Here is a 17268-nt window from a genome sequence, read left to right on the forward strand (position 1 = left end):
CAAGTCGCAGGCGCCCTGCCTCTGCGCCGCCGTGGCCGCGGTGCCCTCCCAGCTCGGTTCCGTCATTGGCCAGATTCTGCCCACCGCGTGCAACCTGCCGCCCAACGCTTGCTCCGGTACGTGGCTACGTGCTGCCAGTTATTAGCTACAGAAATTCTCTTCTACTTCTTCAAGATTCAGGCTACTGATGTATGTTTTGCAGCCGTGACAGGGACGTCGGGCTCTGCTCCGGCTGGTGGCTCAACGGCGCCATCGTCGGGGACACCGACCGATGCTGCTGCTGCGCCGGTGGCCGGCACGAACCCGGCAACGCCTTCCGGTGATGGGGTGAAGAAAAATCCGGAAATGGTTGATTCAGCTGCCGTGGCGGCTGACTGCAAGGGGATCTCTGCTGCCGTCGTCATGGCCATTGGTGCCTCGTTCCTGGCCGCTCGTGTGCTCTGATCTCATTGTGTGATTCTGGGGTTAGTTCTGAATTCGTGAGATGTGTAGATGGACGTGTCGTTTGCTGTCATCGAGTTTGTATTTCTGTTCCACACCATGTAGTCTGTTGGAAATATAGCATCGACCAGTATCAATATACTTCCCAAACTGTTTCGTAAAAAAAAAAATTATAGTTCAGAAACTACTTTTTGGGAGATGGAAAGAAAAACTCCTTTTTGGGAGGCACCTTGGCTTGATGGCATTGCTTCTATCGACATAGATCCTCTCGTTTCTGCATCCTCTAAGAGAAAGAAGTGTGCGTCTCACAAGCTTTGCATGAGAACGCGTGGATTGCCGAGATTGCTATGGCTGAGAGCTGCTCTTTGGAGCATGCTCGCCAATTCATCGACCTTTGGATTCGTTTGAGAGAAGACCATTTGGTTGCCAGCATGGAAGATACCATCTCTTGGAAGCTCTCCGACAATGGGGAATATTCGGCGGCTTCCACCCGCAAGGCTCATTTCATCCGGACCACTCCCACAAATATGAATAGGTTGGTTTGGGAGGTGTGGGCTCCTCCAAAGGTCAAAAATTCGGCTTGGCTTGCAATCCAAAACCGCCTTTGGATGACCGACCGGTTGGCCAAATTGTGGTGCTTGCCTGCTTTGCAAGAGCGAACCAGAGTCTATCAATCACATTCTTACTAAGTGTCGCTTCTCGCTTCGTGTTTGGTTCTATCAATGATTGATTGGGTCTTCACTATCTTCATATCCAACAATGGTCTTTACTCTCTACGAAGAAGTGGTGGATTAGCCTCCCAGGAGCGCTTTGCCCAACCGAAAAGCCTTTGCCTCTAGCGTTTTTGCTCACCTCATGGGAGATTTGGAATGAGAGAAACGGTAGGGTGTTCCGAAACAAGCATGCACCGCCTCCTATAATTCTTGACAATATCAAAATCGAGGCAAGTTTTTGGATCCTCGCGGGGGCTAAGAAGTTGAGAGAGATCATTTCGGGAAAATAGGCTTTGTTTCCGTGGAGTGAGCCGGCTTGTAATATTTTATTGCAAACTTTGGGTCCGAACTTCTTAATTAATGGAATGGGGCAAAGCTTTCGTCTCCTTTCAAAACTAATGATAAAATCTAACATGGTATATAAAACCAACAAAGACCCATACCCTATAGCCAGATCGCGCAATATACTTGCTCTGTCCGGAAACAAGTGATTCAACTTTACCTAGATTCACATGTATCTACACACTAAAACACGTTTAGATACATACAAATCTAGACAAATCCAAATCACTTATTTTATGGAGTACTTCACAAGATTGGTTTCTTACTACAAGGTTGATGATTAAAAGATCGTGGTACGGTCGGACGTAGTCGAGTGAGAGTTGACGTAGCCGGTGGTCGATGCACTGCCTAGAAAGAGAGAGATATGGATGTAAAATCAAGATTTCTCCTCAAAACCCTATTTCTTACCCAATCATTTGCTCACACGGCAATCTAGGTGCGGATTAGAGCATGTACAATGGCAAAGAAGGCATGCCTTTTTTAACCCTCCACATCATATAGACAACGCACTAGGTATAAACAATTGTACAATGTATCATCACTAGCAATTAATGAGAATTAATTAGTTATCAATAAGAGTTAGCTTTCTCTTAATTTCTAAGAGATCATTCCTTAGCTACGTGAGTATAACTATCTCTTTCTTATAACTCCAACTAAGAAAAAATCTGATGGACACCTCTAATAAAACGCTGGCGTCAATCTATTATACATGCCATTAAGCGAAACATTACAAGTCACAAGTAGTCAAACACGAATAAATTCAATTGCAACTGTGGATTTTTCACCTAAGATACACACACACGGCCAAATGAGGCGGTCTTCCTCTCTAAATTGGCAAGGTGGGATTACTCCTCCCACATGCCAAATTTCTGCACAAACGGCTTTGACTTATGTTGACCTGTGGCCCAATAGAGTCCCATTTGGTCGAATATAGTCATCACTAAGCTAAGCTTGTATGTGCAGGTTCTATCGTGCACATACAAGGCCATGCCTCTGAGGTTTGATGAAGAAATGACCACGGAACTCTGTGGTTTTGGTGTGAAGACTCCATGACCATCTTCGGTGCGGTTTTGTGACAGACTCAGCCACTCAGGTATCATCAGGCTAGCTTCATCGGGCAACTTGGTTTCCTCCAACGTCTCACGGTGCTGGGAAGGAAATTTCAGGGTTAGCAAACGTGTTTTTCCTGTTAGTTCATCAGACAAAAAATACAAGAACATTTTGAGGAAGGTTTAACATGGAAAACAACCACTCGAGAGTCGAGATTCGATCACTAATATTGCGAACCAGAACCAGAGAGAAAGACAGCGTTCGCAAGGTGTGGCCTCCAGGGAAGGCGAGGGTTCTCTGAACTTTCGGTGGTTTCAGTGGTTTTCAGTCAAAATTTCGGTGACACCTGAATTTGGGCTAGATTACAACAAATGTTGGGGGGCGGGGGGGGCGGGGGGGGGGGGAGCGCAAATTCCATCAAAATTGTACGGATTTGGTGCAACTCAAATTCCAGAGGAGATAAAACTCTTTACCAAAACCAGGGGTTGTAGACTTGTAGTGCATGTCGAAGCCAGAGGCCAGGACGTCCGGCTCTTGTGCCACGCGACAGAGGATGGTTGCGCTCGCCGTCCACGACGACGGGGGCTACCGCGCGCGCTGTACCGCAGGTTGTAGCCGTCGACCACCGGCGCGCATTCGCCGCCTCGCCGGAGAGCTGAGCGGCGATCGACACAGGATCAAGTGGATCCCGCCCGTGGCAATGCCAACGTTCTCCGCTGCGAAACTAGCTAGCTGAGAAGGCCACCGGGGTCAACCAATTCTCCACTACATCAGTGTCATTTTCTACAGATTATTAGCTTACCATAACTAATTTATAAAGGGATTGCAGTGTGCCAATGGACACCTCTGATATAAACTTGCACGGATCATTACAACTGTGTGAAGTGAAGTTCTCTAGTGGAAGAGAACCATTTTCTGCCTGCGATGCGTTTGGTTAGACATGCATGATCGATCGATGCATGAATTTAATGCACACCAACAACCCATCCGAGAAGCGTTAAAAGGGCCCATACTTATAGCAGATTGATGCAAAATGTAGGCAGATTTATGTAGTAATATTAGGCTAAAATGTGTCTGGACAAATCTGTGCCAGCAAATATGGAACGGAGGCGGTACTACGCATCCTGTCCATAGAACCATTTGCTGAGAGCAACACATGCTTGGATTAGACCTTGGTTGACAAGCAAACGAGGCAATGGAACAGTCCCTGCCCTGACAACAGGCTAATTGCAGGTCCTGCTATGTTCTGTGCCACCAACATCACGAAAACTAACTGAAAGCCACAGCGATGTGAATTAACCAATTCAGCCGGGTTGGCCACCAACCTCTTCTCCAAGAGCAGAGCCCAAAGCACAGTATATGCTAGTGACATAATCACATTCTGCAGCAAATCCAAGCGGCCGATAGACCTTTCTCTCACTGTCCCAGAGGACCGGCAACGGCACCGGTAGGAAGTTGACACGAAACATTCTCCGATCAGTTCACCGGTGAGCCTCGCAAAGCAGCAGCTGATCGCAGCTTCCAAACCATCGCGGGACTGCCCAGGGATGCTGCCGCCGGTTAGATAGACCGGCCCATCCACCCGTGACCCGCCACTGTTTCTCAAGCTTTCCACCCGTCAGGGTCTTGCGTTTTTCCCAACAGTTCGCCGTATAAACCTCTTCCCTTCGTCTCAGTCATCGTCAGTTCTCCACCGAAACCTGCCTGAATCAACCCAATCCACTGAGAATCATCCACGATGGCTCGTAGTGGGCTCGAGGTGGCTTGTCTGGCATTGCTCGCCGCAGCAACGGCGACGATGTGCGCAGCCCAGCCGCAGACGGCGGTGCAGCCGATGGCGATGCCCACCTGTGCGCCGGTGCCGATCAGCCTGTCGCCATGCATCGGCTACGTCTTCGGGGCCGGCTCGGCGTCGCTGCCGTCGTGCTGCGCCCAGCTCCAGGCCTTCTTCCAGTCGCAGGGGCCGTGCCTGTGCGCCATGTCCAAGCTCGCGCCCAGCCCCTTCGGCCTGGTCCTCGGCCAGGTCCAGGGCATGATCCCCAACGTGTGCAACCTGCCCACCGACCCATGCGATGGTGCGTCACCTCCTACAACAGTACTACTTCTGTACTGCACAATGTTTCTACTGACGAAAACTTGACTGCAGATATCCTCGGTGCAAGCACTTCGCCGGATGACTCGACGCCGGCAACCGCAAATGCCACGGTACCAGCTGCGGCTCAACTGGATCCGACTGCTGCAACAGCACCTGCAGCGGCGCCGGTCGCCGAGCCTGCCACCACATCGTCCACCGGTGCAGATGCGGCGCCAGAGGACAGCTCTCCTGCTGCTGCCACAGCGACAGGAAAGGTAGGCGCTGGATCAAAAGATTCACAGGGTACATCAAAGTTCCCGGAATTGATGCACGCAGCAGGTGCACGAAGCTCTGCCGCTGCCACCGTGTTGATCAGTGTGCTTCTCGCTTATGTTTCGGCCATCTTTGTGTAACCTGCTTAGCCACTATACTACTACCTATATACCACAAAGAATGTGCTGATGTACCATACTATACCGATGTACCATACGACACAATGTAGATTCAGACCGCACCGTGCTATACTATGTTGTTATATGAATACATACAGCCTCCGTGTTGAAGCAAAGCAAATGCTCTGGAGTTAAAATCCTGATGGCCCAAGTTGGATACAGCAATTGAATCAAATACAGTTTCTTTGATGGATAACCCTTAGGTGCCAGCATTTTCCAATTTCCACACAAGTAATTTGAAAGAAAAGCCAAGTGCATGACAACATTATCTGCGACAATGCTACACATTAAGTTGCATACCACCACATCATCAGTCTGCAGTTGAAATGTTAGATTGAATAGGCTACAACAGAGCTTAGTCACCGAAATGCACGTCAGCTACAAATCCTCATGGGTCATCTCATTCCGCATCAACCATCACCATGTAATATGAGGCTGGGATCTTGGGGCGGCTGTTCTGCTTGTTTGATAACTCAGCCATAAGTCCCTCTCCATCACTCAACATGATATTTAGGTCTATAGCAGCGTCTGAAAACGACATTGAGAAGATAATATTAATAAGGGCAGAGACGATCGAAAACAGTTGCTAATATTCATTGAAAATCTGTATATCCTTAACTTGAAACAGGTAAGATTAATGTGCTCAGCAAATGCAGGGTAGAAAGCAAACAGTTAACAAATAATAATATGAGGATGACGCAATTACATATCCTAGCCTAGTTGCCACGGCCAGCACATTATCAACAATATGTCTGACGGATCATAAAATTTCCAACCAGATAGTGAAATTATAAGTTCAATTATTTTACTGAATCACTTCCGCAATCTGTTGGAACAGTTTAACTTCAATAAAGACAAACCTATCATCAGCATAGTAGAACTGAAAATGTTATTCCCTCCAGTCCACAATAACTGTCTGAACTAAACCCCAACACTTATTATGGATCGGAGGGAGTATATTTTTTATTTGAACAAGAAAATGGTACATTAAAATTAAATATCCTTCAGCATTACCAAATGGTAATCCCAACTCAATTAAAAGAACAATTCCAGGATGCTAGTAGTTCATACGATTTCAGAATTCATCCAACATTTAATATAGCAAATAGAAACAAGCCAACCACTAAAATTGCCAGCGTGAATCACATGTTTCTTTATTGAACATGACAATAAAAGAAGTTAAACACAACAGACGGCTTTGTATGCTCAGAAAATTAATTTAAACAAGCAATGTCATATTATCATGCATATTCAATGTGAAGTTTTAGTCTTAGTTGTCTGCAGGACTCCACACTAGACTCTACGTCACCAAATGTTTAATAAAATATAAGTCCGTAGGTAGTAGACCATTTATCCTATACATTGAATTATTAGTGAACGCACGTGTATATCCAAGGTTACTGAGAAGAAATTATCATTTAAGACAACACATTATAACCTATCTTAATAGCCCAATTTACCAGTAATTCAAGGTCTTCATATCAAATAAGAAATGAGAGAGACAACTTACAAGATCATGCAGTTAGAGTACACACAACGGTTCACTTAAGTGTGCGCCGCACAAATTCCTCCAGCCGCTCCCATACCTCAAGAGCAGCTGGTCTGTCTTGATGCCTCTTATTTTTGCTTATCTGCACCATAAGCCCGTAAAACAATCAGACGGCAGTCAGTGAGAGGAAAATAGAATTTGGCTACAGCAACCAAAACAAGCTAAGATTTCTCTCAGACTCACAGATATGATTTTCACATTCCACTGTTTGACCACTTTCGCTGAATCCACACTATCATCTTCAAAGCGTACGAAGAAACCAATAACTGAAACAAGTTTAAGAGGTTAGGCCACAGATAGTACAGATACTCCAGGCTGAATGAGAAATGGAGCAATCTACAGATTCACACTGCATTATGAAACGTATTTTGCCATTTCTGACCAAGTTACTTAGGAGCGTGTTGTTAGGGATAGGGATATTGGGTGCAGCTAACCCTATAATATGCTATTAGTTGGAATTAATATCCTATTGTTAGAAAGGTTCCTATTAATTAGATATTGAGTCCATTTGTTAATATATGATTAGGTTAGTTGCCATCTGTACGGGTGAGTCTAACCTATATAGCCAGTAACTATGCATCCATCTCAATTAAGCAATGAGAAACAACCTGTTATACTCCCCAAATGCCGTTTCTATCACCAATGTTGTACCCTCATTCCAAGTTTCCAACAAGTAACTCCGCTCACTCATTTTCCCAGTGGTATTTAACCACACTAGGGAACTTGGCCCCTGCCCATAATAAAACCCATGCTGTTGTACCGATGGTATTGACACCAACAGATGATACCCATTATAACAATGAACTAGCATCAGTAATGTGACCTGATGCTGTTATACCCATTTTAACAAAGAACTAGCATCAGCAATGTGACCTGATGCGACATTAAACACTACAGTACAGTTGTTTCTTCCTCTTTAGTCAATGTCAATGGCAGAACAAGAATTTCCACCCAATTGGAATAACAAAGTAAGCACTCTAAGACTACTACCTATACGAAAAACTAGTATCCCAACCCTATCTCTCTGCAATGTTGATGGACGATTTGGTAATTCCCTGAACCTCGGTAGGAAATCTTGAATTGCTTCAACCACTGATGTGTTCAACTTATACAAGATTGCAGATATACAAAGAGTAAAGCACTAAAAAATTAAGCAAGAAATCCTCACCCTTGTTGAAGATGTCTACATGATCCTTGAAGGGCCAGTCCTTGAACTGCCACTCCTTCCCTAGGACAAACACGGCCACCACTCGCGCCCAATCGTCGGTCTTGAGCGAAGCCGGCTTGTCCCTCACCTCGAACGCCACCGGACCCCCAGCTCCGCCGGCCCTCTCCCCGCGGACATGCTTCTTCTGCACCGTCACGCACTCAGGCTTCGGGCTCCCCTTGAGCGCGCGCACCTTCTCGTCGCTGGGCACGAAGACGAAGTCCTCGAGGAAGTCCCTGACGTTGTAGATCGTAATCAGCGTCTGCGACGCGCTGGGCACCAGTATGATGGGCACGAACCCGTCGCCGAGGGACTTGTCGGCCTTGGGGTTCGCGAGGGCGGCCGCGGCCGCGGAGGGCTCGGTCCGGCCCGCGGACGGCGCGCTGTCCTTGTTGCGCACGCGCTCCTCCTCGCGGCGCAGCACGGCGTGGTAGATGGCGAGGAAGTCGCGGCCGCGGGCGTCGAGGATGGAGTTGCGGTCCTTGAGGGGGCGCTCGATGGCGCGGACGTGGGCGGTGGAGGCCTCGTCGTCGTCGGGCTCCTCTGGCGGCGGCGGCGGGTGGGCCTCCTGGGTGAAGGACGGGAGGGAGGACGGGAGGAGGGGCTCGGTGGGGAGGGTGTTGTGGCCGAACTGGAGGAAGTCGAGGAAGGTCTTGCGGTCCGGGAGGGAGACGGGCGGGATGCGGCGGAGGCGGGCGGCCTGGAGGAAGTCGGTGTGCTTGAGGTCGTTGTGCTGGGCGAGGAAGACGGCGGCGGAGAGCGGGTAGGGGCGGCCGGACTGCTTGGAGGCGAAGGCGGTGGGGACGTTGGCGGGGAAGGAGTAGTCGGAGCCGAAGAGGATGTCGTCGCCGGTGAAGATTATCTTGTCCAGGTCGCCGCGGCCGGCGTACTCCCGGAGCACGGAGAGGGGATCCATGGCTACGCCTTAGCTTGGTTTGGTGTTTTGGGTTTTCCTGTCTGGATCTGGTTCTCGGATGTGGGGCATTTTGGGGTTTTAAGCGTGATAGCCCATTAAGCGGAGGATTAAGATAAATGGCTAGGCAAGTGTGCGCAGTTTAGGCCCATGGGCTATCTTCGGCAGAATTTTGGTACCTACTGCCCTTGCTTTTCACTCTAAATAAACCACATGACAAAACAAAGTGTTTGACATACTTTTTTTCCGTCTAGAGTTTTGCCTTCTCTCGCCGACTTTGGAGTTCAGACTTTTTCTAATCTACAATGGATTCTGATGGAGCCAGGTTTGTGTGTCAGATTCGGAGTGAGATGCAGCGCATGATGTAGAAGTTGGACCTGCCGATGAGGAGTTGGCGATAGTGAGGGTGCATATATCTGATCACAACCGGGATCTTCAAGAACACACAAGTGGTATGGGGACAGGTGCAAGCGGTGAGGTTTCGTGCTCTACGACCAAATATGTACGCGATACAATTTTTCTTCTTAGGCGATTCGTGGAGAAGGCATGCAGGGTAACCCATGGACATTCAGAAACAATGCAACGCTGATGGAGGATTATGATGGCTTCATGAATCCGCCATCCATTGAGTTACAACACATGTCGATCTAGATACAAATCCATAACCTACAAAAAGCTACCATGCTCTAGCAATAAATATATAGAGGAAGGATGGGGAGTTTGTATCGCTTGAGTTAGATTCACTCCATTTTTGTCCTGGAACTCGAAGATTGATGTGTAGAACGCTTTGAAGAGAGTTGTTTCGATCTCTCGGGAAGGACTGAGGAAATTTCGTTGTGTGCTATGAAAAGCTCCTTCAATGGTACAAAGTTTGTGGTCTGCATGGACATACTTTTAAGGAACCGTCATCTATGATATTAATGCTCTAAAGTTTGATGATTGGCGTCTGGATGATCTAGGTTCGCGAGCAAGGTTAGGAGTTCAAGAGGAGGCGGAACTGGTCGTGGACATGGAATTGGATTCATAGCATAGAGTAAACATGGGATTTATCGAGACGAAGATGTTGGTGATATACATCAAATACTGGCTAAAACCTAAAGGTTGCAGCTTGAGTGGTCCACCCCCTCTGAAACTCACCAGCGATTAAAACATAAGGAATATTGAGATTTGCCAATACCTCTTCACTGTGAAGGTGTTATCACCAGAATTTGACCAAGTTAGAGGTGGGCCGCGATCAAGATGGACGTGAAGATTGTACATGGAAGAAATACGTGAATCGGCCTTTTTTACCAAGTTGGGCTAAACTGCCCATGTATCTGTAACATATTAGATCGCATCTTAGTTTAGAAGTTAGAGTTTTACCCGTGCACGGTTTGGTGCACGCCCACATTAGAAAGTCCCCTGGACTATAAATATGTATCTAGGGTTTATGAAATAAACAACAACCAACGTTCACCACAAACCAATCTCGGCGCATCGCCAACCCCTTCGTCTCAAGGGTTTCTCCGGTAAGCACCATGCTGCCTAGATCGCATCTCGCGATCTAGGCAGCACGAGCCTGCCACGTTGTTCATGCGTTGCTCGTACTGAAGCCTTTTTGATGGCGAGCGACGTAGTTATCATAGATGTGTTAGGGTTAGCATTGTTCCTAGTATCATATGTTGTCGTAGTGCAACCCTTGCGCATCTAGCCGTCCTTGTACCTCATCATGGGTGCGGGGCGGCACCCTGCTGATCATTATTTGGTAGATCTGATCCGTTACGATTGCTCCTTGATTCATCAAGGATTAGTTTAATATCTGCAATAGTTAGGCCTTACAAAGGGTTGGAGGATCCAGCGGCATGTAGGGTGTAGTTTGCTGCCCCTAGACAGGATGTTCCGAGGATCAACCTAGTGTTGGTTTTTAGGCCTTGTCTAGGGCTGGCTTACGATCACCGTGCGTGAGCGCGAGGCCCAATCGTGAGTAGGATGATCCGATTATGCGGTGAAAACCCCAAATCGTCGTGGATCTCATACGCTTTATCTTGATCAAGCGGGACCACCATATATTCGGCCACCTTGGACGAATCATGGGTGGATCGGCTCCATGAGCCGATTCACGGGATGACTCGAGAGCCGATCGAGGCTCGTATTTAGCGTGTACGTGTGTGCCCTGCAGGAAACTAAGCGAGGCATCATCCACACCTTCTCGACCAGGTATAGGTCGGGTGGCACGCCCTTGCAATTTGCATCGGCGCGCGACCGAGGAGGCTTTGCGGGCCGTCGCTACGAGGGATTGGGGCCAGCCGCAGCCCTAGTTGTTCCCGGCTCTACGGTGTTGACCGATCCACCGCCCGCCGGTGGGTTTCTGACGTCAACACATTCTGGCACGCCCGGTGGGACAATCTTCAACATCCACCACATCGCCATCTACATCTGAGATGGCGGAAAGCATTCCGGTCAAGTGCGAGGACTTGGCTGACAAGCTCCAGAAGAAGCACGACAAGGTCAAGGCGGTCCTCGGAACCGAACTCGTTGGCTCCTGTGAGAAGGTCCGTTCGCACGGCATCAAGCTCAATGGAGACACACGTCCGTTGCACGGTGTCAACACGATCGATCTCAGCCACTCCATAAGAGAACCAGGGTTCTCTTTCGATGCCAATATGGCGGGGTTCGTGATTCGCCATGACACGGACAAAGCGGAGAGCAGCCACACTCGTGGCAAAGAGAAAGACGAGGCCGTTCCACGTGACCGGCCCCAGGACGACAATAAACGGTACCTGGCCGAGGAGGAGGTGAGAAACATTCGGCATCCACGCCCATTACCTGAGCATCTCCTCAGCAAATATGATCAGCCATACGGCCCGACGTCGCCGCTACGGCGAAGACGATCAAAGAAATCATCGGTCTGATGCAGACGGGGGGTATCGTCAGAACAACGGCCGCGACGACGGGTACGAACGTCGCGCTAGAGGGAGGTCAAAGGAGCAAGACGACATGGCCAAACACTGGAACTGTCCCTTCTTCAAACATTGCTGGGACTCAGGAATGAGCCGATATTTGGCACAGCTGGGCATGATCTCAGCGTCAGATGAGCTGCGTGTGAGGTACTTCTCACAGTCCCTCACAGGATCGGCTTTCGGTTGGTACACATCGCTGCCACCGAACTCGGTCCGGACTTGGAAGCGGTTGGAAGAACGGTTCCATGAGCGAGTATCACTCGGAGGCTTCCGAGGCTGGCATTGCCGATTTGGCACAAGTACGACGAAGCGCGGGGAAACGAGTGGCGGAATACATCCAGCCGCTTCAGGACCGTTAGGAACCGATGCTATTCGGTTCACGTGAGCGAAAAGAAGCGATCGAGTTGGCGGTGGTGGGTCTATCATCATCGATCAAGGACGTGGCCTCCCAAGCGGACTACCCGTCATTAGCACACATGGTGCGGAAGGCGTCGGCGTATGAACGAGCGTCACCCGGATGTCTACCGGGACAAATTCAAGCGCGTGGTGACCATGGTTGACGCGGGCGAAGATGAAGGTGCTACGGGAGAACAAGAGGTCGCGGTGGCCGAGTGGACTCGAGCGGCGGGCCCGGTAACCTGCAAATGGGTGAAGCCACCGGGGCCTCCAAGAGGGTTCGACTTCGACGTGACGAAAACCGAGCGGATTTTCGATCTCTTACTCGCGGAGAAGCACATAAAGATACCCGAAGGCCACAAGGTCCCTACGGTGCAAGAGCTGAACGGAAAGCCATACCGCAAGTGGCATAACACGTTCACCCACACCACTAACGACTGCAGGGGTGTGGCGTCGGCAGATCCAAATGGCGATAGAAAATGGGCGACTAATTTTTAACCAATACGCCATGAAGGTCGACACACACCCCTTTCCCGCCGTCAACATGGTGGAGCTTACTCACCTCGGAGGGTGCCAGCCAGATTTCTCAGCCGGCGTCAACATGGTAGAGCTTGGACACCACTCGAGAAGGGCGGGGATGAGGACCGCTACTCTCATAGCAAAGACACGAGAGGAGGCCGCTCCATGCGATCGGCTCCGTCAAGATGGCAAGCGCTACGTCACGGAGGGAGAAGTGAAGAACATAAGATATCAACGACCCCTCTCTGATCACCTCCTCAACAAGTATGTGAGTCGGTATGACCAACACCGGCGACACGGCGACAATGATGAAAGAGATCGTTTGGCCAAAAACGACAGAAGGCATCGTCGGCATAATCACGATGAGGAGCGACAGGAGCGCCACGCAAGGGAGCAAGACGACACGGGCAGACATTGGGACTGCCCCTTCTTCGAACACTTGCTGGGATTCGGGAATGAGCCGATTACCAACAATCGGCAACCGCCCGAATGCAACCGGAAAAAGAAGGAGACGACCAACGTGTACGTGTTCGAGCGCTTAGGGCCTCTCCCACCACAAAACAGACGTGCTCGAGACCCCTCTCGTTGGAAGATCTCGAGGATTCGGAAGACGAGGAGGAAGACGAAGAAGACAGGTGCCACCGTCCAAGATGGTGCCCCGATGGTCTCAGCCATTCACAAAAGCGCGAGGGTTCGGCGATTACGCGGTCCGGAGGAAGCCGAAAGGTTATACTTGCATACGCCGAGGAAGGCACGACCTGATTTGGCCGCAAAGGTCCGAGAGGACCCTGGATGAAGAGGGGCTGCCGCAAAGAAAAGAATGGCGCCCCAAGCAAAGGAAAGCCGATGATGAAACATCGGCTGGCACGAACATGGTGCTCGTTCGTCCGGCGGAGTGTAGACCTCCACGATCACACGTTGCACCCGAGGTGGACACCAGCAAGCGCTCCAACGTGATAAAATCGGAGATTGGGCTGGTTTTATCCACCGACATGGACGAGTAGCAAGACTACGTCAATAAGCAAAGGTGGCGAGGCTGATCCTTGCGATCGGCCCTCCAAAATTTATGAAGGGACATTACAAGACCTTCACCGAGCAAGCAATGTGGAGGCCGATTCCGGCAATCGGCCGAAATTATCCTCACCATCTATTCTACCCGGGATCAGCGTTTGGCCCAACGGGGACTACTCGAAGAGCCGATACCATCAATTCTCTTGACAGAATCGGCTCGGGGGGGCACCTAGGTGGATAAAACATGAGGATATGAGATAGTACTACCAAATATGGGGCCGACACACAAATCGGCCTAAAAAATTTTAAAAAAAAAAAAATTACAGCCGATGCAAGGGCATCGACTTTAGAATTGAGAAGTAGCCGATGCGCAGCCATCGACTCAAGAGGAATAGCTGTACGATCAGAGGGTCAATCTGCATGATCAGGTCAAGGATGGATCGCATTAGATCCGCCAAAGGAAAGGAGCCGATCTGACCAGCAGGGCGCTAAGAGCGGACCGAAGAAACTCGGGGGGCAGCTCACCTTGAAGGCTTTCTGCTCTGGGAAGCCGATTTATGTGCAAATCGGCTGGCTCTGCATGATCAAGCCTAGGCTCATTCCGCCGATTTGCACGTCCTCGTTTTGGTTTTTGCCTTGGCTAAAGACTCGGGGGGCGACGGGCACAGTAGATGTTCTATGGAGGAGCCGATTGGGGCACCATCGGCTGATCTTTCGTCGCAACCTTCTTCGCAAATATGATGAGCGCTCGCTGAAAAGGACCGCTGAAAACGGTAGCGGGAATTTTAAGGGCTCTCCTGGAGATCCCGCAGTATCTACCGAATAGAAAATTATCAGTTGGAGAAGGGAAGGGCGGATTTTTGAAGGACCGATGCGGTGCTATCGGCTCATCACGCATTGGCAAAGGAAACGAATCGGCAAGATCAGTAGAAGAGGGAATCGGCTCAATCGAACTCGGAAGGAACCGGCAAATCAAATTGGGGAAAAGTTCTTCATTAATAGGAGAGATTTCTTACATGGTAGAGCTGATTGCCCTCAAGGGGGATTACTAAGGGGGTACATTGCCCCGTCTACTTCTACGGATCCTATGCTAAGGGCCCTATCTACGGGCCATTGCTGCCCTCGTCGTCGCCGTCATCGCCGCTGTCGGCGCTGCTCCCGGCCGGCTCGTCGTCGCTGCTCCGGCGGCCGCCGGCAGGACCTTCATTGTCCTCATCTTCCTCGTCGTCGTCGTCGTCGTCGCCGTCGAAGTCACTCGGATTCCCCGGCCGGGGGCAATGGCGCTTGGCCGGCGGCTCGTCGGGGAGCCGTCGTCGTCGTCGTCCTCTTCTTCCTCCTCCTTCACCTCCTCGGAGGTGGCCCCATCCCAGGGGAAGCAATCATCCTCGCTTTCTTCCACCGCTTCCTTGTCGGCGAGGAAGCGGAGATCGCTCTCCCCATCAGTCAGGGACTTGTCGTCCTCTGACCAGATAGAGAAATCATGGCTGGGCTCATTTCCGGCCTCGATGGCGCGGCGAGTGTTGGCCGCGTGGACCTCCGCCGGGTTCCACTCCGGCGTCGGCTCGCGGGAAGAGGAGGACTCGGTGGAAAAGCCCGATGAGGCGGAGGAAGAAGAGGACATGGTGGCGCGAGGAGGGCTTTTGGGTGCTAATGCGAAGGAGATGAAGGAATAAAGCTGTGCGGAGTGGTTAAATAAAAGGGGATATAGTGGAAGTTTAATGCCCAAGCAGTTTCCGAGGACGTGGTGCCAGAACCGTCAAATCGTGCAGAGAAGGCGAGGAGGCAGGGCATCATGGTGAAGGATACTACAACGGTTCTGCTCTGCCACGACATGACCCGGCGAAGGAAAAGCGTAATGATTTTGGAAATGTCATTTCCAAAACCAGGGGGGCATGTGTTATCACCAGAATTTGACCAAGTTAGAGGTGGGCCGCGATCAAGATGGACGTGAAGATTGTACATGGAAGAAATACGTGAATCGGCCTTTTTTACCAAGTTGGGCTAAACTACCCATGTATCTGTAACATATTAGATCGCATCTTAGTTTAGAAGTTAGAGTTTTACCCGTGCACGGTTTGGTGCACGCCCACATTAGAAAGTCCCCTGGACTATAAATATGTATCTAGGGTTTATGAAATAAACAACAACCAACGTTCACCACAAACCAATCTCGGCGCATCGCCAACCCCTTCGTCTCAAGGGTTTCTCCGGTAAGCACCATGCCGCCTAGATCGCATCTCGCGATCTAGGCAGCACGAGCTTGCCCACGTTGTTCATGCGTTGCTCGTATCGAAGCCTTTTTGATGGCGAGCGACGTAGTTATCATAGATGTGTTAGGGTTAGCATTGTTCCTAGTATCATATGTTGTCGTAGTGCAACCCTTGCGCATCTAGCCGTCCTTGTACCTCATCATGGGTGCGGGGCGGCACCCCGCTTGATCATTATTTGGTAGATCCGATCCGTTACGATTGCTCCTTGATTCATCAAGGATTAGTTTAATATCCGCAATAGTTAGGCCTTACAAAGGGTTGGAGGATCCGGCGGCATGTAGGGTGTAGTTTGCTGCCCCTAGACGGGATGTTCCGAGGATCAACCTAGTGTTGGTTTTTAGGCCTTGTCTAGGGCTGGCTTACGATCACCGTGCGTGAGCGCGAGGCCCAATCGTGAGTAGGATGATCCGATTATGCGGTGAAAACCCCAAATCGTCGTGGATCTCATACGCTTTATCTTGATCAAGCGGGACCACCATATATTCGGCCACCTTGGACGAATCATGGGTGGATCGGCTCCATGAGCCGATTCACGGGATGACTCGAGAGCCGATCGAGGCTCGTATTTGACGTGTACGTGTGTGCCCTGCAGGAAACTAAGCGAGGCATCATCCACACCTTCCGACCGGGTATAGGTCGGGTGGCACGCCCTTGCAATTTGCATCGGCGCGCGACCGGGGAGGCTTTGCGGGCCGTCGCTCCGAGGGATTGGGGCCAGCCGCAGCCCTAGTTGTTCCGGCTCTACGGTGTTGACCCGATCCACTGCCCGCCGGTGGGTTTCGACGTCAACACATTCGGGCACGCCCGGTGGGACAATCTTCAACATCCACCACATCGCCATCTACATCCGAGATGGCGGAAAGCATTCCGGTCAAGTGCGAGGACTTGGCTGACAAGCTCCAGAAGAAGCACGACAAGGTCAAGGCGGTCCTCGGAACCGAACTCGTTGGCTCCTGTGAGAAGGTCCGTTCGCACGACATCAAGCTCAATGGAGACACACGTCCGTTGCCTGGTGTCAACACGATCGATCTCAGCCACTCCATAAGAGAACCAGGGTTCTCTTTCGATGCCAATATGGCGGGGTTCGTGATTCGCCATGACGCGGACAAAGCAGAGAGCAGCCACACTCGTGGCAAAGAGAAAGACGAGGCCGTTCCACGTGACCGGCCCCGGGACGACAATAAACGGTACCTGGCCGAGGAGGAGGTGGGAAACATACGGCATCCACGCCCATTGCCCGAGCATCTCCTCAGCAAATATGAACAGCCATACGGCCAGAGCGTCGCCGCTACGGCGAAGACGATCAAAGAAATCATCGGTCTGATGCAGACGGGGGTATCGTCGGAACAACGGCCGCGACGACGGGTACGAACGTCGCGCTAGAGGGAGGTC

General features: G+C 50.5%; 1 protein-coding gene across 1 annotated transcript; it reads right to left on the reverse strand.

Annotated features, from left to right (window-relative positions):
• Nucleotides 1–5178: 5178 nt before the first annotated feature.
• On the reverse strand, nucleotides 5179–8747 carry LOC124699967 (protein CDC73 homolog). Its single transcript, XM_047232178.1, has 4 exons — nucleotides 7790–8747; nucleotides 6805–6887; nucleotides 6583–6703; nucleotides 5179–5600 (listed from the first exon to the last, which is right to left on the reverse strand). The coding sequence occupies exons 1-3, from the start codon at nucleotides 8742–8744 to the stop codon at nucleotides 6614–6616; spliced, it is 1128 nt and encodes a 375-aa protein (XP_047088134.1). The 5' UTR covers nucleotides 8745–8747; the 3' UTR covers nucleotides 5179–5600; nucleotides 6583–6613.
• Nucleotides 8748–17268: the final 8521 nt, after the last annotated feature.

Source organism: Lolium rigidum, chromosome 3 (assembly GCF_022539505.1).
Source record: "Lolium rigidum isolate FL_2022 chromosome 3, APGP_CSIRO_Lrig_0.1, whole genome shotgun sequence".
Taxonomy (NCBI): Eukaryota; Viridiplantae; Streptophyta; class Magnoliopsida; order Poales; family Poaceae; genus Lolium; species Lolium rigidum.